The 26679-nt window shown below is 36.6% G+C and overlaps 1 protein-coding gene across 2 annotated transcripts in view; it reads right to left on the minus strand.

Moving 5' to 3' along the window:
* Positions 1 to 26679, minus strand: part of TRPC4AP (transient receptor potential cation channel subfamily C member 4 associated protein) — a 67755-nt gene that overhangs the window by 36328 nt on the left and 4748 nt on the right. For both annotated transcript variants that reach the window (XM_061127130.1, XM_061127129.1), the window contains exons 2-6: positions 17626 to 17754; positions 15169 to 15285; positions 6872 to 6929; positions 4816 to 4871; positions 454 to 582 (exon numbers count right to left, since the gene is read on the minus strand). In XM_061127130.1, the coding sequence (XP_060983113.1) occupies positions 454 to 582; positions 4816 to 4871; positions 6872 to 6929; positions 15169 to 15285; positions 17626 to 17754 (489 nt within the window). The remainder of the gene's footprint in view (positions 1 to 453; positions 583 to 4815; positions 4872 to 6871; positions 6930 to 15168; positions 15286 to 17625; positions 17755 to 26679) is intronic.

Genomic DNA, 26679 nt, shown 5'->3' on the forward strand with positions numbered 1-26679 from the left:
ATTTGATTTTAGCAAAGTAACATTAGCTAACACATTAAATTCACATTAATTTGACCTTTTGAGTTTTATAATTGGTTTGATTTCAATCTGTTTTAAGTTTTAAAGTCACTTAAGACGCGTTATAAGGAGCAAAACCTAGCAAATATATTTAAGTAACACAAAAGAATTATTTTTTTGTGTTACTTAAATATACTTAAGTATTTTAAAATATCTTTAAGTATTTATATGTTTACATAAAATATTCTGTTAGCATATATTATAATAAATATTATATATTTATAAATATATTTAAGTATTTATAAGGAATATGGTAAAACTCTTCTTTGAAAGAGTTCTTGTATATTACTCATGTTTAAGAATACAACTGTCGGGGGGGAGAAAAAAAAAAAGAATACAACTGTCTGAGACATTCTGCTCCACCTGGTCATGCACCAGTTAGAGAACCCAGCTCACCTTTTTAACACCCAAAATATCTTCAATGAGGGTTGCTGTTTGTAAGAATGTCTTCTTACTCGTCATCAGTGTAAACAAGAAGATCACAAAGTCATTCTTTTCTGCCAAACGCTTTGTAACCCCTTCCGTCTATCAAGGGAGAAGAAAAGACAGAACAGATTAAAACCACAAAATAAAATATGAAGGGCAAAATATCCCCTCCAGACACTGGAAAAGCAATTCCATGCTATACCAGGAATTGTGGCTGAGACCTTAAATTCCTAAAACTATATATAAAACACTGTGTACAAATGCATTTTTTTCTGGGGAGGAGTTTTTAAATAATATCCATCATAGGTTCTTAACCTAGTATCTGCCTAGTATTTAAATCAAGCGCTAGAAGCCAGCACCTAGTAGGCCAAGTTTTATTTGGCCAGCAGCACCTTTTAAATTTTGAATTTAAGTCTTTAGACAGGACAATCTTACTCCAGGTTAGTCTCAAGTTCCCACTCCAAAACAGGCAAACCTTGTATTCTACCTGATCCTTGGAGGCACTGGTGTTTGCAACTTTAAAAGCCCTAGGCTTCCATCTAACCTGGATGTAAATCAGATCAGCACAAGGTTGGACCATATCATCCTATCTTCTTTATGCTTTTGTTTCTTCTTCTTTCTTCTCTTTCCTTTCTTTGTTTCATTTTCTTTCTCTTTCCTTTTCTTTTTTTCTTCCTTCTTTCCCTGTCTTTCCTTCCCCTTCCTTGCTCTTTATTAAAACTGAACTGTGTTCTACTGGAGTATCATCAACTTTAGGTATCATTATTAACAAACACTCTCGTAAGACTGCCCCATAAGACTATTAACAGCATGGAAGCTGTGAATGATGGAGTCTTTACATCATACATGCATCATCTTTTTTTTAATAAGAACAATTTCTTACTGGCTTTAGTTATAAGAATAATTGTGCACTACCTGAACAATTAGCTTATTTTTATCTTATTGGTCTGTTTGTGCCTACCTGTGCCACTAGCTACATGTGACTACTGAGGACTTGAAATGTGGCTAGTCTGAACTGAGATGTGCTGTGAGAGTAAAAAACATACTGGATTTTGAAAGTTAAAAAAAAAAGAATGTCTCATTAATAATTACTTATACTGATTACATGTTATCTCACTAATAATTAGTCATGTTGATTATATGTTGGAATAGTATTCTTGATATACTCTGTACTAAATAAAACACACTGTTAAAAGTAACTTCAACTATTTCTTCCTACTTCTTACTTTCGAAAAAACTGGCTATGAGGATATTTAAAACAACCTAGTATGCTGGAGTGATGGGTTATTTCATCTGTTTTTGGAGTGTTTTTATATTATACTCTAATATTCTTGAGAGACCAGTATAATACATTTTTATACTTTTTAAAATGTGGTACACAGAAGCAAACACAAAATATACATAGCCTAATCAGTGACTAAAAAGGCAGATCAGGATGCATGAGACAAGTGCTCGGGGCTGGTGCACTGGGATGACCCAGAAGGATGGGATGGGGAGGGAGGTCGGAGGGGGATTCAGGATGGGGAACACATGTAAATCCATGGCTGATTCATGTCAATGTATGGCAAAAACCACTACAATACTGTAAAGTAATTAGCCTCCAACTAATAAAAATAATTGGGAAAAAAATTAAAATGCAGGTTAGGTGCAGGTTTATTACATAACTCCTTTTTAAAAAAGAAAAAACAGGTGTGAACCTTCAGTTTTAAAATTCTCCATGTCTTTTACAATACATTTGTTATTTAAATGACCTCTAAATGGTTAATGTACAATGAATACTTTTTTTCTGAAACTGATATGATTGTTCTAAACAGAATAAGAGAGTATTGGGAAGGGCTGTGTGCTGCTTGGAGACCACCACCAGCACATGCCTTCTTCTAGAATCCAGGCATCCAATCTGTGCAAAATGCTTTTGAAGACTAATGATTATGGCTGATTTTAAAGTCAGTCAATGGAATTAGAATTTCTTTTTGTTTTGAAACATCAAAGGGCATTTTAAAAAAATAAATGAAACAATTTGCTTTCGTAGGCTACAGAGGCAAACTCAAAATTATGATTATCTGCATGCAGTAACACTCCTTTTCAAATATTTTTGAAGACCTTATACATTTTATAAAGAATGTCTTAAAGGGTATAAGTTTTCTGATACTGGTTTCACAAAAGGACAAGTGTTGCTAACAATAACTAACAGTAAATATCTAATTTCAAGCTAACGTATATGCAACAGGCAATTAAGGTGGCTAATCATAAACCACAAGGCATATTTTCCCTTTGAAAAAATGAACTAGTTTGATCCGCATTTCTAGAGTTACTTGGGTAGAAAAACAAAAACAAAAACCACTTTAATTCAGCTGAGAGTTTTGATGAATTTATTGTTCCTAAAATGTAATCAGGTAAACAGTAACTGATACGTACCACTGAACTATACTATTATTTTAATTTTTCTATAAAAAGATGGCCTGCTGTGTTGGAAGGGATGAATGAGCACTATTGGACAAATGAGGAAAATGTCACAGAATGTCTCAGTTTCTTCCATGAACTATATTTTCTTCTTCCATGACACATGTTTCACTCCATAAAACTCTGTCCCCAAAGGAGCTTTAAATCTGCTTTGTGCCTTTTTGGCCTGACAGTACTCCTTCTCCATCACTTTTCCAAGGACCCATGGTCTTTAAGATGCACCCGAAGTGTGGACTGGGACGCAGGTCAACCGGTGGGCACGGTGGCCGGAAGCTGGAGAGTGGGGACTGGAAAGCAGTCCTGGGGCCAGGACCCCAGGACCGCGGCCTACCACAGAGAGATGGCCCGAGGGAACAGGAGGGAGGAAACGTCTGGCAAGAAGTGCCCCAGAGGAAAGCTACACGGCCGCGGAAGCAGGGCACCACTGCTGAGTCACACACAGGAGCGTAACTCCTTTTAAATATTTTATTTCAACTGATCAGTAGACTAAGCTTGCCTTTTTAGGTGACAGTAGTCTTTGATGAATCCTTCTGAACTCTGAACTTACTGACAGATTAGGCCCCTAAACTAGTTTTCATTTCTATGTCCCTAAGACATACCTCTCTTGCTCAGGACCTCAGTTGTTATTTCCTGTATGTTTATAGTTATATCCAAAGCTTATCCCTGTTTAATTCTTTTTATTCAAATGGTCTATCATGTATGTTGTCAAGATCTTTCTGGATGCTGATTTTTACCTTAGGATATCAATCCTGAACTAATAAACACATTATTCCTAAAGGTAAAATAAAAAGAACCTGAATGTTTTGTGTTGTATGTCTATTGCAGAACACTTTTATAATAGATGCTTAACTGTGTTAAGCACTGAAACATATTCCCCTATTTGTGTTGGTTGCTAAGAAGCTTAAATTAAACCCAAATTTGTACCCCATCCATGGTACAGATGATTTTATGTTGAGCCCAATTCCTGGATACCTGCTTCTAAATTAATGATCCTGGTACATTTTACATGCTCCTAACAAGATGCCTGAAATATTTCTTTGAATGAGGAAAGCAATGAAATGAAATTAAATATTCCTTTGTGCTTTCACTGCATATAGGTTTCACTTCTACAACAGCATCTGTTTCCTTCTGTTGTATATGATTCACTTTTTATAGTTTACCATATAAGCTCCCAAAAGACAGGTACTGTGTCTTACAAAAATTAACACTGTATATTGCTTTACAAAGTGCTTTCACATCTATCATTTCATTTAATCCTCACAATAACCCTATGGTGTTATTAGTATGATTACTAGCCACACTCTACTAAGAAATGAAACTGAAGCACAGGGAGAATGAATAAGCATGAAGACAAGAGCCAGAACCCCGAATCAACTCCCAGCACTAAGTGCTATGCTCTCTCTACCAAACCGCTTCTTCCAGTCACCATTTTTCTCCCTCAGTGATCAACCTAGATGAGTGTCCTGCTCAACACAAGGTGGGCCTTCTGGTTCTTGTTCTGTTTTCTAACAATAAAAATGAAGGAGTAGGCACAGTAGAGTTTAAAGAAATCCTAAAAGGTCATAGACACTCTTCCAATGCTTGCATCCATTTAACAAGTATTTGTTCAGTCTCTGCTTGGACTCCTCCAGGGCTAGAGGAGTTCAGTAGCTGTTGAATCAGCCATGGTTCTTAGCAATTACTATGAAATTTTGCCACCCCACAATTTCTACCTGTTGGTTCTGGTTCTCAGACACACATAAGTCCGTAAGTCCAATTCTCCAATGTGTGAAGATAGCTGTCATGTCTACCACCCCCATTCAAATCTCCCTTCCTCAAGCACTGCAGATGTGGTAGGGAAATAAATGAGGTCCCAGTGGCAGGGGTACTTACACAGACACAGGTATTATACAAGATGCTCAAACAGTCCTTGGACATTTCATCACTTACTGAAAGTGAAAGGGGAACAGCTGGTTATTTTTCTCATTGGAAAGACAGTACAACAGAATCAAATTTTTGAACATAAGAACTATTCCCTCATAATCCCAAAATGATTTTTTTCTTTTCAGCATACCTCCTTCCAGTCCTTATTTATCCGAGTTTCAGGATGCCTATCAGAGCCTATTAACCAATTTGTATACAGCTTTTTGGTCTGATATACTATTATGCTTATTAGGCTCCACAGTCTTCATAATTTTAACCTGTTGTGGTGTTATCACTTAATAAGCCATGTTCCCTTTGTAGCTTGCTTAAAATCATATCCAGTTTTTAAAAAAAATTTTGCTATTTAAGTAGGCTAGAAATAAATAATGTAACATATAGCCTTAATTTTATGCTTGTGTTGAACTGGTTCCCTAAAACACATTTCCAAAAACAGAATTATAAGAATCCACTAAAACTAAAGTATCAGCACCATAATTGTTGTTATAAATGTCCGTTGAAAATTCTATTAGCAGCAAACAAGGAATTCATTTTTACTTCAGACTCAAAGTGTTCTGTTTTATTATTTGTGCTAAATAAAAGGCTTTAAATCCCTAACCTACTGACTCTAACAAAGAACTAGTTACCTCTCCGTGAGCAGGAACAGAAGAGTACAACAAAAAGGAAAATAAATTTTCATGACCTCAAAAGCAGGAGATAATACAGCTGAGTATGAATCACAGATAAAGTGTTTTGTTTGGCATCATTTTTTTATTTTTAAAAACTGTTTACATTCATTCCCATGCTGCCACAAACTCTAAAATGTTAGACTTCCCTTCACAATCCAAGTGGCCAGCCCTGCCAAGCTAGAGTGACCAGAGGGCTAACTGACATAATCTTGAGACAATGGAGATGTCCTACATCCCTCACCACCACTTTTCAACCTACGGGGCTTTTTGGTTTACTTCATGACTTCAGAGCAGGCTGGAACATCAAATCAGTGTATTTCAGTACTTTTAGACCTTTATTTTCAAAGGGAATTGGAATTCACTCATTCATCAAATATTTATTCAGCATCCACTCTGGAGCAGATACAGAATATACAGAGGTTAGCAGGGAAAAAAAAAAGACAAAGCCTCATGGAACTTATAAATTTCGAGGGGAACAGAGAATAAATAAGTACACCAACAGGTAATTACAAGATGCTACTTGCTACGAGGACTAAGGACATGAAGAACCAATTTAGACAGGATACAAAGGTATGACATCAAAGATGAGTATAAATCCTCTTAACTGCTACTGCACATATAAACAAGGCCTTCCTTATATACACTGTGTCATGCTGATTTTGTTTGGAAGAAAAATTTCTCATTAAAAAAACACCAAACTGATGTTTGTAGTAAACATTCATCAAATGTTAACTGATCTCTGGCTTTTAATGTCAAAGTAAGTGTACTTACAGATTTTTTAAAAATTATAAAAGGACTACCTAAACATATTATTTGCAACATGTGTAAGTTATAAAGACTAATAATAGAACAATACCTACATACCCACCACCCAATTCAAGAAATTATGTGCTACTACCTTAACACTCTGACTTTTCACCATTCACATTCTGGTAATAACGGAACTTTTTACAAAGAGCATGAATAACTTCATAACAACAAAAACAAGACAATAATTAAAAAAAATAAAATAAATGATCTTGCCAGTTTTTTCCTTACTCTCTCAATTAATGATATGAGAAATAAGAATTTGCAAAGAAAACATAAAAGCTGAACCCAAAGACTGTTAGAAACTACAAAGACGCAATTCTTTTAGTCCAGTAGTTTTCACACTTTTTGTTTTAAAGCACCAGATTTGTATTTTCTCCTGAGTATAAAATAAAGAGAGCAGTTAGGCGGACAATGTTCTACAGCTGAATGTAAGGCAAGTCCTCAGTGTTAAGGGAAAGAAGAGACACTCCTGGGGATCACCACAACAGCAGGTTAGGAAATGAGCACCAGTGGCTGCCGAGTATACTTACTTTTTAGTTTCTGTCCCCGAATAGAGATTGTAGGCCTCATAAGAATTTCTACAAGGAGCTATTAAAAAAAAAAAAAAAAAAAAAAGGATAAAACCTTCAAAATTCAAAGCACAACTTATAAAATAAACTTTGCTGTGGTAACTCATGGCCTCTGTCATGGTACTGCAAGACCCTTTCGTTCCCAACACAGGGAGAAGGCAGTGAAGTTCAGGGAAATGAGCACTGTACCAAGAGTCAGGAAACCTGGGTTCTAGTCACATCTCAGTCACCTACTCTCCATGTAAACTTGGGCAAGTCAGGGTCCCACTGTGGTCTCAGCTCTCATTTCAAATGATAAGAATGTTAGATTAGTTAACCTCTGGGATCCAATATGGCTTCAATTTTTTAAAAGCTGTAGAACATTATAACAATGACAACTCTTGCTTTAGAATATTTATGTTCTTTTATAAACACAAGTTTATAAAAAGAATCACAAAATATACACCATAAACTGTTAATACTGATTTCCATAGGGGGCTGGAGAGGATATGCATTCATTTATCATTTTACATACTTTTAATACAACATATAACTGTTTAAGGGCTTTCCTGGTGGCTCAGACAGTAAAGAATCTGTCTGCAATGTGGGAGACCCAAGTCTGATCCCTCAGTCAGGAAGATCCCCTGAGAAGGGAATGGTGCACTCCATTATTCTTATATACTGCCACATTATATTCTTATATAACGCCACACTTATACTGACCCACTCCAGTATTCTTGCCTAGAGAGTCCCATGGACAAAGGAGCCTGGTGGGAGTTCATGACATTACAAAGAGTCAGACATGACTGAGTGACTAACACTTTCACTTCATAACTGTTTAAACTGTTTATAATAAAAATGAATTTAAAAACTCATTCTGAAAAAAAAAAACCCATTTTTGTTGAAACGAAGAAAGAGTTTATAATGATAAAAGGGTCAATCCACTGGAAAAGATATAACAATAATAAACATATATGCATCTAATAACAGAGTCTCAAAATACATGATGCAAAAACTGACATGAAGGAAACAGACATGTCAAAAACAGTAGTTGGACAATACAATACTCCACCTTCAATAATGGATAGAAAATGAGGTATCACCAAATAGAAGACCTGAATATGATAAACCAATAAGCTCTAACAGATAGCTATAAAATTCTGCCCAGCAAGAGCAAAATACATGTTCTACTAAAGCACACATGGAACACACACACACAGACACACAGACACACACACACACACACAGAGGAATACTACTCAGCTATAAAAAAAGAACGAGATTTTGCCATTTGCAGCAACATGAACAGACTTGGAGGACATTATGCTAAATGAAATAAAACAGAGAAAGACAAATACTATATGAATATCACTTGTATGTGGAATCTAAAAAATAAAATAGTGACTATAGCAAAAAAAGAAGCAAACTCACAGATGCAGAGAACAAACTAGTAGTTACCAGTTGTGGGGATGGGCAACATAAAGGTGGGGGAAGTACAAACTACTGAGTGTAACACAGGCTACACGAATGTATTATACAACATGGGGAAGATAGCCAGTATTTTATAATAACTATAAATGGAGCATAACGTTTAAAAACTGTGAATCACTATGCTGTACATTTGTAACTTATATAACATTGTACAGCAACTGTACTTCAGTAAAAATGCAAAAAATTTCTCTTAAAAGAAAAAAAAAGGAATTATCTCAAACCAATAGCCTCATCTTTTACTTCAATTCACTGGAAAAAAGAGGTGTAAGCCAAACCCAAAGCAAGCGAAAGAAAAGAAATAATAAGGATTCTAGAATGGAAACTAATTTAGCAGAGAACAGAAAGTAACAGAGAATATCAACGATATCACCACTGACCTTATGGAAAACAAAAACTACCTTCCTCCTGATGAATATTTTTAACTATTATATGTAATGCCACACTAAGCATTTTTGTATACAAAGCTTTATCTCATTTTGACTTATGTCCTCCGAAGAGATTCACATAAATGCAAAGAGAGCAAAACCAGTAACGATCTTTAAGATTTTGAGATATATTACACAAAAGCTTTTCAAAGAGATGCCCTGCTTTTCAGTCATCCCAGCAAAGTATGAGGAGCTTATCCTGCATAGATTATTATATTTAAAATAAACTGTCTTCTAATAGATGATGTACTATGTCAACGAACAAATTAAAAGTCCTTGAATGCCAAGCATGTATTACACCTGGCCCATAGACATAATTCATGTGGTTCATATCTTCTGAAAAGTTGTGATTCTACTTAAGAATCTAGATTTCCTACATCCCTGAGGGCAAAGGTCAACAGAAATGGAAGTCATTTCCACATAAAAGCAGGCATGCACTCCCCAATTCATCTCAGTCCCTGCAGTCATTTAATTTATGTAGAGCATCTTACTTTGGGCCTGTTTCACTATATGCCTACTTGATCCCACAGGTGTCTAACTTCACGAACTCTAGGATACACTTTCCAGAGTTCCATTAGGGGTTTGTTCAAGTTGACGAGGAATGGTCTAGCCACCATTCCACTTCAGCTAAGCATTAGCCAGCATGTTGAAAAGGGAATTACTTTGGAGCCTTTCTGGGGATTGGCAGAGGAGGAAATAAAGATCTTTGAAAGATACTTTTAGAAGCAAGATGACAAGAGAATTCAGCAAGAAGAAATGCACCCAAATAATGGTTAGTGAAGAACAAAATGATCCAAGCAAAAGCCTCTATCTGTAAACCGACTGAGATTCTTAGAGACGCTAACCTAACTCAAAGCAGGGAAGAAAAACTCCACAAAATCAAGAACTAATGATCCGAAGATGTCCTAAGATGGGACATGTACCTGCAACAGAAAAGCCTTGTTCCCACTGCAAATAAGATGCCAGGCTAAAGACTCCTATCTTATTTTTCCTCCCAGGAACACATTGATTTCTATTAAGCAAATTCTTTGATGAACAATTCAGAAGTGAAGGCCCTTCAAACTGGCCAGTAAGTAAATGCGACAGGACCACTGGGATCGCTGAAGAGGGAATGCTGAGCAACAGTTAAAGGAATACAGTCTATGGCTCATGCTATGGATGTAAATGTTCAACACTCAATTTTTGCTTTGGGGAAAATGGCATCTTTAAGGAAAGGAAATGTTTCTTCAAATTGAAGTAATAACATGATAGGAAACACCCTCTTCCAACAACACAAGAGAACACCCTACACATAGACATCACCAGATGGTCAATATCGAAATCAGACTGATAATATTCTTTGCAGCCAAAGATGAAGAAACTCTATACAGTCAGCAAAAACAAGACCAGGAGCTTACTGTGGCTCAGATCATGAACTCCTTATTGCCAAATTCAGACTTAAATTGAAGAAAGTAGGTAAAACTACTAGATCATTCAGGTATGACCTAAATCAAATCCCTTATGATTATACAGTGGAAGTGAGAAATAGATTTAAGGGACTAGATCTGATAGACAGAGTGCCTGATAAACTATGGACGGAGGTTCGTGACATTGTACAGGAGACTGGGGTCGAGGCCATCCCCAAGAAAAAGAAAGGCAAAAAAGCAAAATGGCTGTCTATTTGTAAGGCGGCCTTACAAATAGCTGAGAAAAGAAGACAAGTGAAAAGCAAAGGAGAAAAGGAAAGATACACCCATTTGAATGCAGAGTTCCAAAGAATAGCAAGGAGAGATAAGAAAGGCTTCTTCAGTGATCCGTGCAAAGAAATAAGAAGAAAACAATAGAATGGGAAAGACTAGAGATCTCTTCAAGAAAATTAGAAATACCAAGGGAACATTTCATGCAAAGATGGGCTCAATAAAGGACAGAAATGGTAGGGACCTAACAGAAGCAGAAGATATTAAGAGGTGGCAAGAATACACAGAAGAACTGTACAAAAAAGATCTTCACAACCCAGATAATCACAATGGTTTGATCACTCACCTAGAACCAGACATCCTGGAATGTGAAGTCAAGTGGGCCTTAGGAAGCATTGCTATGAACGAAGCTAGTGGATGTGATGGAATTCCAGTTGAGCTATTTCAAATCCTAAATGATGATGCTATGAAAGTGCCGCACTCAATATGCCAGCAAATTTGGAAAACTCAGCAGTGGCCACAGGACTGGAAAAGGTCAGTTTTCATTCCAGTTCCAAAGAAAGGCAATGCCAAAGAATGTTCAAACTACCACACAATTGCATTCATCTCACACACTAGCAAAGTAATTCTTTGCTCCAAATTCTTTAGCTCAAAATTCTTCAAGTCAGGCTTCAACAATATGTGAACCGTGAACCTCCAGATTTTCAAGCTGGTTTTAGAAAAGGCAGAGGAACCAGAGATGAAATTGCCAACATCCACTGGCATCATCAAAAAGGCAAGAGAGTTCCAGAAAAACATCTATTTCTGCTTTGCTGACTGTGCCAAAGCCTTTGATTGTGCGGATCACAATAAACTGGAAAATTCTGAAAGAGATGGGAATACCAGACCACCTGAACTGCCTCTTGAGAAACCTGTATGCAGGTCAGGAAGCAACAGTTAGAACTGGACATGGAACAACAGACTGGTTCCAAATAGGAAAAGGAGTACGTCAAGGCTGTATATTGTCATCCTGCAGTATACATCATGAGAAACGCTGGGCTAGATGAAGCACAAGCTGGAATCAAGGCTGCCAGGAGACATATCAATAACCTCAGATATGCAGGTGACACCACCCTTATGGCAGAAAGTGAGGAAGAACTAAAGAGCCTCTTGATGAAAGTGAAAGAGGAGAGTGAAAAGTTGGCTTAAAGCTCAACATTCAGAAAACTAAGATCATGATATCCGGTCCCATCACTTCATAGCAAACAGATGGGGAAACGGTGGCAGACTTTATTTTTGGGGGCTCCAAAATCACTGCAGATGGTGACTGCAGCCATGAAATTAAAAGACGCTTACTCCTTGGAAGCAAAGTTATGACCAACCTAGACAGCATATTTAAAAGCAGAGACATTACTTTGCCAACAAAGGTCCGTCTAGTCAAGGCTATGGTTTCTCCAGTAGTCATGTATGCACGTGAAAGTTGGACTATGAAGAAAGCTGAGCGCTGAAGAATTGATGCTTTTGAACTGTGGTGTTGCAGAAGACCCTTGAGAGTCCCTTGGACTGCAAGGAGATCCAACCAGTCCATCCTAAAGGAAATCAGGACTGAATATTCATTGGAAGGACTGAAGTTGAAGTTGAAACTCCAATACTTTAGTCACCTGATGTGAAGAGCTGACTCATTTGAAAAGACCCTGATGCTGGGAAAGATTGAAGGTGGGAGGAGAAGGGGACGACAGAGGATGAGACGGTTGGATGGCATCACCGACTCAATGGACATGAGTTTGAGTAAACTCCGGGAGCTGGTAATGGACAGGGAGGCCTGGTGTGCTGCAGTCCATGGGGTCGCAAAGAGTCGGAACCGACTGAGTGACTGAACTGAACTGAACAACGTAACAGAGCTAACAGTATAAATTGTAAACACACAGCTCCAGTTTTTACAAAGTGAAATCTCATTCCAACACAATCAACACCCAGATCAACACAACCACAACACCCTGAAAGCCTCCCTCATGCTCCCAGTGACAGGGGAAAGGACAGATATCTGAGAAAAGAGAAGCAGGATTCCAGTACCCTCACTCATTACATCAAAATGAATTTCAAGCGGTGCAAAAATTAATCATACATGATAAAAACTTTGAAGTATTAGATGGAAATAAAGACATAGTTTATAATTCAACAATGGGAAAAGAAAAACTCTGAACCCATGGAAGGAAAGATTGATCAGTTTGACAACCTAAAAAGTAAACCTAAAAAGTTCCACATTAAAATGTACCATAAACAAAGTCAAAATTCAATTTTCAAACTAGGGGAAAAAAATAGAACACTTATGACAAAGGATCTTTAAAAACTGAGTACTTACAAGTTACTATAATGTGCACCTTAGTGTCTCCTGAAAGTCATGCTAAATCCTAATGCCCAATGTGATGCCATTAGGAGGTGGGGCCTTTGGGTGGTGATTAGGTTATGAGGGCAGAGCACCCATGAACCATAAGGTATTACACCTTATGAACGAGGTTCCAGAGAGATTCCCTAGCCGCTTCATCATGTGTGGACACAGGAGAAGCTGGCAGTTTGCAACCCAGAAGAGGATCTTCACGAGACACCAAATCTGCCAGTGCCATGATCCTGGACTTCCCAGCCTCTAGAACTTTGAGAAATAAATCTGTTGTTCATAAACCACTCAATCTGTGAATATTGCTATAGCAGCCTGAACTAACACAAAAATCAATAAGAGAAGGGCTTAATAAATAGAAAAAAAAAAAAGGAATTACTTATAAACACATGAAAAGATATTTAATTCCACTCATAGAAAGATATAAAATTTTAAAACTATGCATAATTCATAACTCATATTCTTAGAATTCATAATAACAATATTTTTCAAAGAAGACAAAAAAATGACCTAGAAGCACATAAAATAATGTTCAACAGCATTAGGCAACAGGAAAATGCAGGTCAAAACCACAATGAAGTAACACTTCACACTCAGTAGGATGGCTGTAATCAAAAGCAGAGAGAATAGCCAGTGCTGAAGAGGATGTGGAAAAATTAGAACCCTTGTGCATTGCTGGTGGGTATGTAAAATGGTGTGGCTGCTTTGGAAAACAGTCTGACAAATCCTCAAAGAATTAAACACAAGAGCTCTATATGATCCATCAATCCCACTTTTCGGTATATACCCAAGATTAATGAAAAGATATTTCCACACACAAACTTGTACACCAATGTTAAGAGCAGCATTATTTGTAATAGTCAAAAGGTAGAAATAGCCCAAGTGTCCACTGACGAATGAACATACAAAATGTGGTATATTCACACAGTAGAGTATTATTCAACCATAAAATAGAAAAAAGTGCTGAAACATGCTATAACGGGGATGAACCTTGAAAACATTAAACCAAGTGAAACACACCAACAACAAAAGATCACATATTATGTGACTCTGTTCATATGATATGTCCAAGACAAGGTTATCTATAAAGACAAAGTGGAGTAACAGTTGCCTATGATGGGGCTGGTGGTTGGAGGAGTGGAGAGTGATAGCTTAAACATATGGAGTTTCTTTTCTGGAGGATGTTCTAGAGTGACTGTGGGGGTGGTTTCACATATCGACAAATACACTAAAAACTACTGAATTGTACACTTTAAATGGGTGATGTGAACTATATCTCAATAATCTAACTTCTAATAATAACTATATCTCAATAATCTAACATATAATTAAATTATATGATGTGAACTATATCTCAATAAAATTTTAAAAAACTATGAAGAAATATCATTTCTCTCATATCTGCTTAGCAAATATTTAAAATACATAAAACATACTGTTTAGTGAAAGAGGCTACTATGTGTTGGTAACGTTCTATTTCGTGGTTTGGCAAAGGTGAATTTATCTTCTCGTAGTTACTGACATACTTCACTGTATGCAGGTTATACCTCGATAACAAAGTCCATAAAAATACACATAAACACACTGTGTTGGTGATGGAGTGGATAAAAAGACACTCTTCTTCTTTGTTACTGGGGATGTTAGTTGATAAAGTCTTTTAGGTACATAAATTGGTAAGTTTATAAACAATAAAAGACATATGCTTTGATCCTAAAAGTATACAGTACACACATGTACAAAAACTTACTGCAACCTTGTTTGTTATAGAAACGGTGCTGAGAAAGCTAAATGTCCATCAACTAAGGCCTGGGTAAATAATGGTAAAATCATACCAGGGAATACTATACAGCTGTTAATAATAATGAAGCAGATTTACACGTACTAAAATGAATCTCCCTCCAAGTTACAGAATTACATGAAAAAAGCAAGCAAGGTACCTATATATGATATACTACTTCTATATGGGGAGAATATAATCCTAAGGTGGGGACAGTCAGGGTAACTATTTACACACACACACATATATACATATATATTACATCTCTGGAAGGACAAAAAAAAAAAACTAGTAATCACAGCTGAACTAGGAAACATTAACTCTGTGCCTTAAAAAAGTTGATATTATTATCAATTCACATAAATAAACTCTTTCAATGTAAAAACTATGGTACTTCAACACAGGTGAATCCCATGGAGCTTCCAAAGGAGAAAATTCTGAAATGCTTGCTATAAATTCTAAAACGCTTCCTAGTTCCCATTTCAAAAGTTCCCAAGCCATTAAATTAGCAGTAGTAATAATAAACAATGACTTACATCAACACCTCCAAACAAGTCAAAAATATAAGTATTTGGATAAGTGGTCTCTTGGGTAAGTTTCCTCTCTTCAGTAACAAATGCCATAGCCTCCATGGAGAGAAGAGGAGAAATTTCCTAGTGAAAAGGGATACCGAGAGACATTGAGTTTTAGTATCCAACACAAACCAGACACCAAAAGAACAGTATGCATTTTAGTCACAAATTGAATTCCCATGAGGCCAAAGACAGCCTCCACAATGAACAATAAGGAAAAAAGCCAACTTACAGAAAAGCTGATATGATAAAAGTTGTTGTAATCATAGTAGAAGCTAACTTATTAAACGCTTATTATGTACCGGGCATGGTTCTTCATATGTTACCTCTGTTAATCCTCACAACTCTATGATGTAACAGTAATGTATTGGCCCAATTTTACAGATAAGGAAACTAAGACACAAAGAAGTTGTCAATGTCAAATAGGGTATGTGATAGAGTCAGGACTTAAACCTAGGATGTCTGGCTCCTGAGTCTGTGCTTACAAAAGAAAGCATACCTATTGTGGGTCAGACAGGAGAAAGAGCAGGAAGAATACACTCCTGCTCATTATGTTCGCTTCTCAGGAACCTCAAGGGAGGATGGGACACACTGGATTAGAGCAGCAGTTCTCACACAGTGGTGAGCATCCAATCATCTGAAGGACATGTTAAAACCCAGACTGCTGGGTCCCACCTGCAGTTTCTGATTTAATAGGTCTGGGCTGGGGCCTGAGAATGTGCATTTATCATAAGTACCCAAGTGATGTTGATGTTGGTCCAAGTACCACTCATTAAGAAAAAGCAGAACTCTCTCTTACAGATAACCTATTACATGACAAGCACCGTATTTCTATACTTAAGTACATTTAATCCTTAAAATAATTCAATGAAGTGAGTATAGTTTGACCCATTGTACAGGTTAAAAAACAAAAATCACAAAGTTGTACAAGGTCACATAATTAGTGGGAGAACTATTTCCTCTGGGTTTCATTTCTCTCATTTATAAAACTATAATGTAATTCTGCTGGCAACACAGTATAATGGAAGCTGGTTTCAGGAGTAGGACAAATCTGGGCTCATCATAATGATAACCATATGATGGTGGGTGGATTATGCTGAGTCTGTTTTCTCAACTGAGAAAGGAAATGGAGAAGACATCTGGATTTTCCTGCTCTGTATCTCCTTTCCTCTTCTTCAGGTAACAGCCCTACTTCTGTGAAAGAATACGAGGCCACACACAGATGTCAAGAAAAGAAACAGACTGCCTAACTCTATTTGGCCCCTGAATTCACATCTGCACTTTCTGAAGATGTGACACAATAAAGAATCTTTTTAGCTAATGTGGGTGGGTTACTGTTACATGCAATCAAAGTATTTTGGACTAATCCACTAATACCACCCATCTCACAGAGTTATCATAAAAATTAAATATGCCTGGCCCATGGTAAATTTCAAGTATTTATTGAATGCATAAAGAAATAATGATCACATAGCAAGCACTCACAAATATTAATTTCCCTCTTTCATCTACCTCATATCTCAGAGATTTTGCAGGAATCAAATGAAATAATGTATAATTCTTCACAAAGTGTTTTCAAGCAAGCATAAGACACTATAATTATTTCTATCCTAAATCAAACTGTGAGAAAATCAAGAACACAAACATCCTTTTATAAATTTTTATTTGGGAATGATTTTCAATTTACAAAAAAAGTTGTGTAGATAAAACATCTCTTCTGACAGGTAAAGATTAAACTTATTTGGCCCTATTAATATTTAAAAAATGATTTATGTAAGATAATAAACAGAACTTCACATCTGAAAAACCTATTTTATTATGATCAAATATAACTTGCATAGATTTTAGCTACACTAGAGCCGGTAATCTAAATTCAAAGTTGGACCTGCTTTCCCAATATGAAGTTTGACCTACTAAATCAGAAATTCTACTGGCAGGGCCCACCGTTAACAAGGCTTCCACATGACTCTGATACACACTTCAGATTGAGAACAACTGCCCTGGATGTCTCTGCACTCTTTCCAAGTTCCTTCACCTTCAGATGCCAGTCATACTTATCAACAATCACAAGGCCACTTCCTTGAAGTCTCACCAAAATGGGATCTTTTAAATCCCATTGAAAAAGAATGTATCCCAATCCCAGAGCAAGGCCTGCTTAATTAAGCAAGTACTAGGACAAAACAAGTGTGAATAAAACCCAGAAGTATATACACCAGGAACTTAATGGTGATTATCTCTGGGTGGTGGGATTATAGGTGATTTTTATTTTCTTCTTTGCGCTTTTTCTTAACTTCCCAAATTTTCTACAGCTTACTCAATATAGGCTATTTTAAAAAGCAGACTGAAGAAGGGGAATAACCCAGATGTCTAGTATCACCTGCAGGCCCCGAATGCAGCTCCTCCAACACCCCCAACAGTTACCTTGAGGATGTTCTGGCATTCAACGAAGTCACTGTGGAGGTGGCTGGTCGCATACAGCTTAAGGAGCAGCTGCGGAATTCCACTCCATTTGGACTGTTTGTCCCGTTCCGTCAAAAAAGTTTCAGTGAACTGTAAGTCCAAAGGAAAAAAAAAAAGAGGAAACTATTACTGGTGAGGAAAGAACCACTAGCAAACACAGCAAAAGAGAGCAGCTGGCTTCCAATCCCACCCAGGACAAGTAAGTCAAAGGTCTTTCTAGAAACCTTCAAAAGTTCCCCGACAGCCTGTAAGGTCCAAGTCCAGCTCCTTGTTTATGATACACCCCCGTCCTATTCTATGACCTGCTGTCCTCTCTTAACTTCTTTGCCCAATGCACACGCTAGGCTCCAAATGTATGTGTTCTCTCTCTATGCATCTTTGCACGTGTTCCTCCCCTGTACATGGCTCTAGTGTACCTATATATAGGTATGCCACCTGTGTGGGGAGAAAATAAACCTAAGTTGGGAGCAAGAGGGGTAATAATTTACACACACATATATACAGGTTTGAACTGCATGAGTCCACTTACATGAGAAATCTTTTTCAATAGTAAATACTACAGTACTACACAATCCATGTCTGGTTGAATCCGCAGGTGCAGGGAAACTGTGGGTACAGAGGGCTGATTCTTAAGTTATACAAGAATTTTGACTGTGAAGCGTCAGCACTAAGCCCCTGTGTTGTTCAAGGGTGAACTCTATGCCACAGAACATTTTTGGATGTCTTTTCTACCTGGAAAGCTCCTTCCCCGCTCCCTGTCTTTTCTACCTAGAAAGTTCTTTCTCCTTCAAAATGCAAGTCAAAAAAACAGAAAATTTCCTTGATAGGACTTCCTCTCTCTCCTTTCTAAGAGGGTCTGGGACCTTATCTAACATTGATTATCCTGTATCATAATTACTGGTTCATTTGCCCTAACCACTGCCCGCCCCCGCCCCACTAGAGAGTAGGTGCCAGGCTGTGTTTATTATGCAAACCTTCTTTCTCGCAAAGAGCGCCAGGCACAGAGCAGGGACTCAGTAAGTGTTTGAAGGCACGAGCAACAGCCTAGTCTAATGACAGGTTCATTAATCATGGCAGTGTCTATTTTGGGGATATGGCATTATCGGTGCCAGGAGTGAATTATTTTCATGTAGACTTGTCCCTCAATTAGATCAAAAGCTCACTGCAGCTTACAAAGGACATGCAGGTCTTCAGTAACAGCTTGGCCTATCCTGATGCACATCAGTACTCTGATCTTGGACAAGTCCCATTACTCTTCCTGAGCTCGTTTTCTTAGATTGTAAACATAAAATAATTCAAGGGTCACGAAAGATAATGAAATGTTTCTGAGTATTTGTATTAGGGTGAGCCGTAGGAAATTACCATTTCTGTAGGTCTAAATGATTATCAGAAATGTTATACTCTTCAAGCAAACTCAAATTAAGGCAAAACCCAAAACAATGAAAAAAAACAAAACAAAACAAAAACATCTTTCCCTTCCTTGAAAGGATAAAGACAGAAAACAACAATGGTTTCATGGGACTCAGCAAAAGCAGTGCTTACAAGTTTATAGCTATAAACATTTATATTAAAAAGGAGAGCAATCTCAGATTATCTTATCTTCTATCATGAGAAACTAGGGGGAAAATGGAGTAAACCCAACCCAAAGCAAGCATGAGGAAATTAAAAAGATCCTTGCAAAAATAAGTGATAGAGAGAAAAGAAAAATAACAGAAAAAAAAAATCAACAAAATCAAACTTGGTTCTTTGAAAAGACCAACAATATTGAAAATAGTTACACTGACTAACTTACATTGACTCAAATTACTATATATTCAGGAATGAAAGAGGAAACAACTACCAATTTTAAGGAGATAAAAAGGATTACATGGAAATACTAGGAGCAACTGTATGCCAACAAACTTACATAAATTAGATGAAACGTATAAATTCTCAGAAGGACACAAATAACAGAAACTAACTTAAGAAGAAACAGAAAATCTGATATACCTAAAACAATTATAGAGATCAAATTAGTGATTTAATACAAAAGGAAGAAAAAGAGGGAGGGATGAAGGAAGGAAGCAACCCATAAAGAGAAGCCCAAGTTCAGATGCTTCACTAGTAAATTCTATTGAACATTTAAAGAGAAATCGGCAAATACTTCATAAATTCTTCCAAAAACAAAAGAAGGAACACTTCTCAACTCATTCTATGAGGCTAGTATTACCCTGATACCAAAACCAAAGACATTAAAAGAATACCTAGAAATAAACTTAATCAAGGAGGTGAAAACCTCCTGAAACTGTAAAATTCTGAAAACTGTAAAACGATGAGGTAATTAAGGATGATACATAGAAATGGAAAGATATCCTGTGTCTTGTATTAGAAGACTAGTTAAAACATCCATACACTCAAAGCAATCTACAGATTTAATGCAATCCCTATCAAAATATCCATGGCATTTTTCACAGAACTAGAACAAATTCCTAAAATGTATATGGAACCACAAAAGATCCAGAACTGCCACAACCATCCTGAAAAAAAAAAGAACAAAGTTGGAGGTATCACGCTCCCTGATTCAGACTATACTACAGAACTACAGGAACCAAAACTGCACAGTACTGGCACATGGATGCAGACACATAGATCAATGGAACAAAATAGAAAGACCAGAAATAAATCCACCACTTATGGTCAATTAATTTACAACAAAACCAACAAGAATATACAACAGTGAAAAGACAGGAACTTCCCTGCTGGCCCAGTGGTTAAGACTCTGAGCTCCCAATGCAGGGGGCCCAGGTTTGATCCCTGGTCAGGGAACTAGATCCCACACGCTGCAACTAAGACCTGGTGCAGCCAAATAAATGAATAAATATTAAAAAAAACAAAAACAAAAAAAACAGTGAAAAGACAGCCTCTTTAATAAGCAGTGTTGGGAAAACTGTACAGCTATATGTAAAACAATGAAATGTGTAACACAACATTGCAAATCAACTATACTTCAATTAAATAATTTTTTTAAAAAAGAAATTTGAACATTTTTTCACACAATATAAAAAATAAACTCAAAATAGATTGAAGACCTAAATGTAAGACCAGAAACCATAAAACTCTTAGAAGAGAAGAGAGGCAGAACACTGACATAAATCACGGCAGTATGTTTTCTGTATCTGCCTCCTCAGGCAAAAGAAACAAAAACAAGTGGGACCTGATTAAACTTAAAAGCCTTTGCACAGCAAAGGAAGCCATCAACAAAATGAAAAGGCAGAACCTACTGAATTATAGAAAATATTTGCAAATGATGTAACTAATAAGGGATTAATATCTAAAATATATAAACAGCTCACACAACTCAAATCAAAACTACAAAAAACTAATTAGCACAAATTAGCATAACATTATAAATTAACTATACTTCAACAGAAAAAATAGAGGAAAAAATAGTAAACAATCCAATTTAAAAACAGGCATAAGACCTAAACAGACATTTTTTTCAAAGGAGACCAACACACAGACTTAGAGCTAATAAATGAGCTTGGCAAGGTTTCAGGATACAAAAAGGTTTCAATATACAAAAATCACCTGAATTTCTACGCATCTGCAATCAACAATCCAAAAGTGAAAATAAGAAAACAATCCCATTTGTAACAGCATCAAAAAGAATACTTATGAATAAATTTAACAAAATATAAGATCTGTTCAATGAAACACAAAACATCATTGAAAGAAATTAAAGAAGTAAAGAATGCCTAAATAAATGGAAAGCCATTCAAGCTCAGAGACTGGAAGACTTAATATTTCTAATATGGCAATATTCTCCATATTGATGAGATGGCTGGATGGCATCACTGACTCAACGGACATGAATCTGAGTAAACTCCAGGAGTTGGTGATGGACAGGGAGGCCTGGTGTGCTGTAGTCCATGAGGTCCCAAAGAGTCGGCCACAACTGAGCGACTGAACTGAACTGATCAAAATTCCAGATGCTTCACTGCAGAAACTGACACTACACTTAACAGCTACTCTCTATACATTCTTTGCAAGTACACAGAACATTTACAAAATGCCCAGTTGGTGGACCATGGAGCAAATTTCAATACATATCTAAATGAATCAAAACACAAACTATATTCTCTGACTGCAGTGCAATCAGCCTAAAACCTGTAACAGAAAGATTATAAAACCCTGATGTTCATATATTAAAAAATATACCTCTTAAAAATGCATAGGTCAAAGAAGAAATCCAAGGAGAAATTTGAAAATATTCTGAAATAAATGACAATGAAAATACTACAGATCAAAATTTGTGGGTCCAACTAAAACTATGACTAGTGGCCAGGATAAACTTATACCAAAACCTGGTGAAAGGAAAATTATAGGCCATTCTCATTCATAAACACAGAAGGCAAAAAATCCTAATAAGAAAATTAGGAATCAAATTTAGCAATCTATAAAAAGGATGAAGTTCTGAATCAGAAATTCAGATTTGGTTCAATATTTGAAAAGTTTACTCAGTGTAATTCATCATATTAATAACACAAAGGAAAACAATTATATTAACATCTCAATGCAGAAAAAGCATTTTGATAGAATTCAACACAGAAACTCAGAAAAGAAATGAACTAATGAGAGTATCTACAGATACTCTTATTGGAAAATATCCAACAAACATCATACTTAATGGTTAAATGTTGAAGGCTCTACCTCTTAGATCAGTAACATGCCACTTCAATTCACTGTACAGGAGCATCCCAAACAGCAGTTAGGTAAGAAAAAAAAAGATGTAAGATAGGAAGGGATAAAATAAAAGCTTCATTTGCAGATATACTTGCAGATGACTGTACACATACACAATCCAAAATAATCTAAAGTATTAAAATACAGGAGCAATATAAATGCTGCAGCAATACACAAACCAATCTTGTTTTTATATTTCAGCTACAGTTAGAAAACGTAATTTTAAAAATGCTATTTACGATATCATCAAATCACGTCAAATGCCAAGGAATGAATCTAACAAAGACCACTACATAGAAAACTATAAAATATCATCAAGAGAGATTAAGGAAGATTAAATCAGAGAAAAAGAGATGTAAGGGAAGGAGAGAATGAGTGTGCTGTACTGAATAGACTGAAAGCAATCCCAATCAAAATTCTGTTGTAAAAATGTACACACTCACTCAAAAATGTATATGGAAATGGCAAAGGACCAAGAAAAGCCAAGGAATTCTTGAAGAAAAGTAGGAGAAGCTGCTCTTCTGATTCAATATTCTATGAACAAAATCAGCACATAAAATTACAGAAAATAAGACAATGTGATATTAGCACAAGGGTAAATGGACAAATCAGACAGAGGAACAGAACACACATGAAACAGATGTGGAAACAAACACTACAGAGCACTGGAGGGGCAAAAAAGACTTTTCAATAAATAACTAGTCAACTTGATATCTCTATGAAAAGCTCACACCACACCCAAAAATAAATTCCAAGCAGAACATATATTTCAATGGCAAAGGCAAAACAGTAAAGCTTCTAGAAGATAAGCAGAGTATCTTCATGACCTTAGAGTAGGTAAAGATTTAGTAAACAGAATACAAAAAGCACTAACTATAAGGGAAAATAGTGGCATTAAAATTAAGCACTTCTGTTTATCAAAAGATCTTTTGAGAGACTAGAAAGGCAAGCCACCAAATAAGAGAAGATATCTGCCAAATATAACTACAAAGGGCTCATATCCAGCAAACAAAAAGAACTTAAAAATTTATTTTAAATGAAAAACCCCACCAGAAAAATATGTAAAAGATTTAGACAGGTAATCCACAAGACAGAAAGTCCAAATGGCCAATAAACTCCTGAAAAGATGCTTAACTTCACTAGTCATGAGGGAAACACACTGAAATCATGAGATGCCACTTCTCACACACTAGAATGACTAAAACTAAAAAGACTGGCAACCCCACAGGTTAGTCAGAACACGGAACAGGAACTCGCTCGCATACACTGCTGGTGGGACTGTAAATTAGTACAACCATCTGGGAAACTGTTTAGCTGCTGATGCTAAACCCATGTATACCCTATAACCTAGCAACTCTACGTCTAAGTGTACACCCCAAAGAAATTGCACAGATACGCTTCAAGAGACAAGTACAAGAATGTTCACATAAACATTATTCAAAACCGCCAAAAACAGGAAAGATCCCAAATACTCATCAAAATTACAACAAATTAACTGTGGTTTAATATTATATAGCAACGAAAATGAATGAACTACAGCTTTACCTGTCATCACGGATGAATCTCACAATGTGGACTGAAAAAAGGCAGAAGGCAGACTTAGTACATACCGTTTGATTCTATGTATGGATGTATGTATGCATGTGTGTGCTCAGGTGTGTCCAACTCTTTGCGACCTCATGGACTATAGCCTACCAGGCTCTTCTGTCCATGGGATTTTCCAGGCAAGAATACTAGAGTGGGTTGCCATTTCCTCCACCAGGAAATCTTCCCAACCCATGGATTGAACCTGCATCTCTTGGATTGGCAGGCAGAGTCTCTACCACTGTGCCACCTGGGAAGCCCTGATGCTATCTGTACTAAGTATAAAAACTAGTATGACTAAATGCAAAGTTAGAAGTTAGACTAGCGATTTCATTTGAGGGGAAGAAGTGCAGAGAGAGAGGTTAGTAAGGAGTACAGAGGTAATGCTGTATTTGCTACATAGCAGATAATTTTGAGCTGTTCATTTATCTTTGTGCATTTTTATTTGTGCATTTCAACATAGAACGTTTTATAAATGCCTAAAATAAAATAATCTTATGTACTGATTATGGAAGGATCTCTAAAATACATTTTTAAGTGAAAAAAGCTAGAAGCACATAGTATGTATACATACTACAAAATAGTATGTATAGTACAGTATGACTTGTATAAGGAAGAATAGAGAGACATATTTGTTTACTAAGCTTAGATAGAGGGATCCACAAGAAATCAATAACCAGAGCTGCATCTGGGGGTAGAACTGGAGGCTGACAGCAGAGGTGGTAGTAGGCCATCTGTAAGGCAGACTTACTTTTCTCCCTTCTGTACATGTGTATATGCTACTCAAAACAAATGTTACCTCCGGCAGAGAGGGACTGACATCAAAGGGGCATTAAATATATTAATAACTTCTCAAATTTGGCCATGGGTACATGTTTACTGTGATAATACACTGGTATTGCTTATTACAGCTTTTTAAAGGTCAAATATTTAACAATAAACTTAAAAAAAAAAAAGCCAACTATATGCACAATGGCACACTGTGGACGTTCAATAAATGTTAGTTATGTTCCCCACCTTAATCCCAAATATCTAAACTTATCTCCCACCGATTTCCCACAGGAGCACTTCACTTTCTGTTCTGTCTTCTAATGGCCAGTTATGAGGGCTTTCTCAATGGTGTTCCTGAGAAATATCTATGCTACTGTTAAAAGTCTACTCATTCTTCAGAACCAACTCACATCTCACTTATTCCATGAAGTTCTCCAAAGCAATCATAGCCCAAACTTCAAAGGAGAGAAAATGTCTTTTAAAAATAGGAAGATCCTAAGAGAACACTTAGTGCAATCATTTTGCAAAGGGCTTAGTCAGGTGATAGACATGACTTCATTATAGTTGTTACACATTTTAATGTACATCTACCAAAGTGTACCCACAATGAATAAGAAGACTTTCATCAATGCATATTATAGCTAAAATTACAGAAGACCAGAAAGAGAGATGACCCTAAAAGCTCTTAGGAGGTAAGGAGTGGGAATATAGATCATGCACAAAGGACAGAGAATGACAACAGAACCTTTAGACAGTTACACCAAATGCTTAAAGATAATGGAATAATATGCCATTAAAACTTAAAGGGAAAATAACTTCTAACTTAGAATTATATACCCAGCTAAACTAAATACTCAAGTATAAGGAAAAAAAAGACATTTTCAGACATACAAACTTAAAAGAAAGTATGCTTTCTTAGGTGGCTACTAGAGAATGTACTCCAAGAAAAAGGAACACAGGACTCAGAAAACAGAGCTCCAAAACATGAGAAAAAGAAATAAAATGTCCTGAATTTGGTGAAGGGAAACCCCCAAAATTCAGCTATTCTAGCAAGTAACTAATCCAAGCTGAAGCGGGCCAGAGGGTTCCAAGAAGAATTTCTTTTTAAAAGAAAAAAGTAGGAGCTTTAGAATTTGGTAGTAAATTATAACAAAAAGTAAAGCAAATTTTATAAGGATGATTATAGTGAAAGAAGTCAGACTCAAAAGTCTATATATGGAATGATTCCATTTCTGTGACAGTCAGTAAAACAGCATAATAGGATAGACAACAGATAAGCAGTTGCCAGGGGATGGTGGTGGGGAAGGGGTCAACTACTACAGGGGAACTTTCTGAATCTTAACTACAGTCGTGGTCACACAACTGTATGTGTTTGTCAAAACTTATAGAACTATACACTGAAAGGGTGAATTCTACTATACCCAGGTCTCAAATGAAAAAGTAGGGGAAGAAAGGGCAGCTTTTAACTAAGAAAAACACATTACATAGAATATAATTGTTGCATACATATGGCTCTGCCGTAAACAATTATATCTTATCACTATCATCATAATGAAAATACCAATGGCCAAAACTGACATAACCACATTAGGAGAATCACGGAGACCAAATGTGTGGCACAGGGTGCTGTGAATTAAACCCTAATCCTCTACAAAAGGAAGAGAAGAGAGGAAGAGACCTCTTTAAAACTGTACAGTCAAGTATTAGCCTTATGTCATTTAGAATATTGGCTTTCCTGGACTCTTCACCTGCAAAAGAAAACAGCCAGTGTGGACAGTGACTGCCTGGCGGGGGGTGGAACTTGGGGTGAAAAGTGGGGGCACTGCTGTTATTTTTTACAAGGTTCATGATACCCAGAGATTCTCCAAATCATATTCAAAATATTCAACTTCACATGGAATTTCTTTTACTACTACCAGTTTGTCTTACAAGGCATTT

Source organism: Dama dama, chromosome 23 (genome assembly GCF_033118175.1).
Source record: "Dama dama isolate Ldn47 chromosome 23, ASM3311817v1, whole genome shotgun sequence".
Lineage (NCBI taxonomy): Eukaryota > Metazoa > Chordata > Mammalia > Artiodactyla > Cervidae > Dama > Dama dama.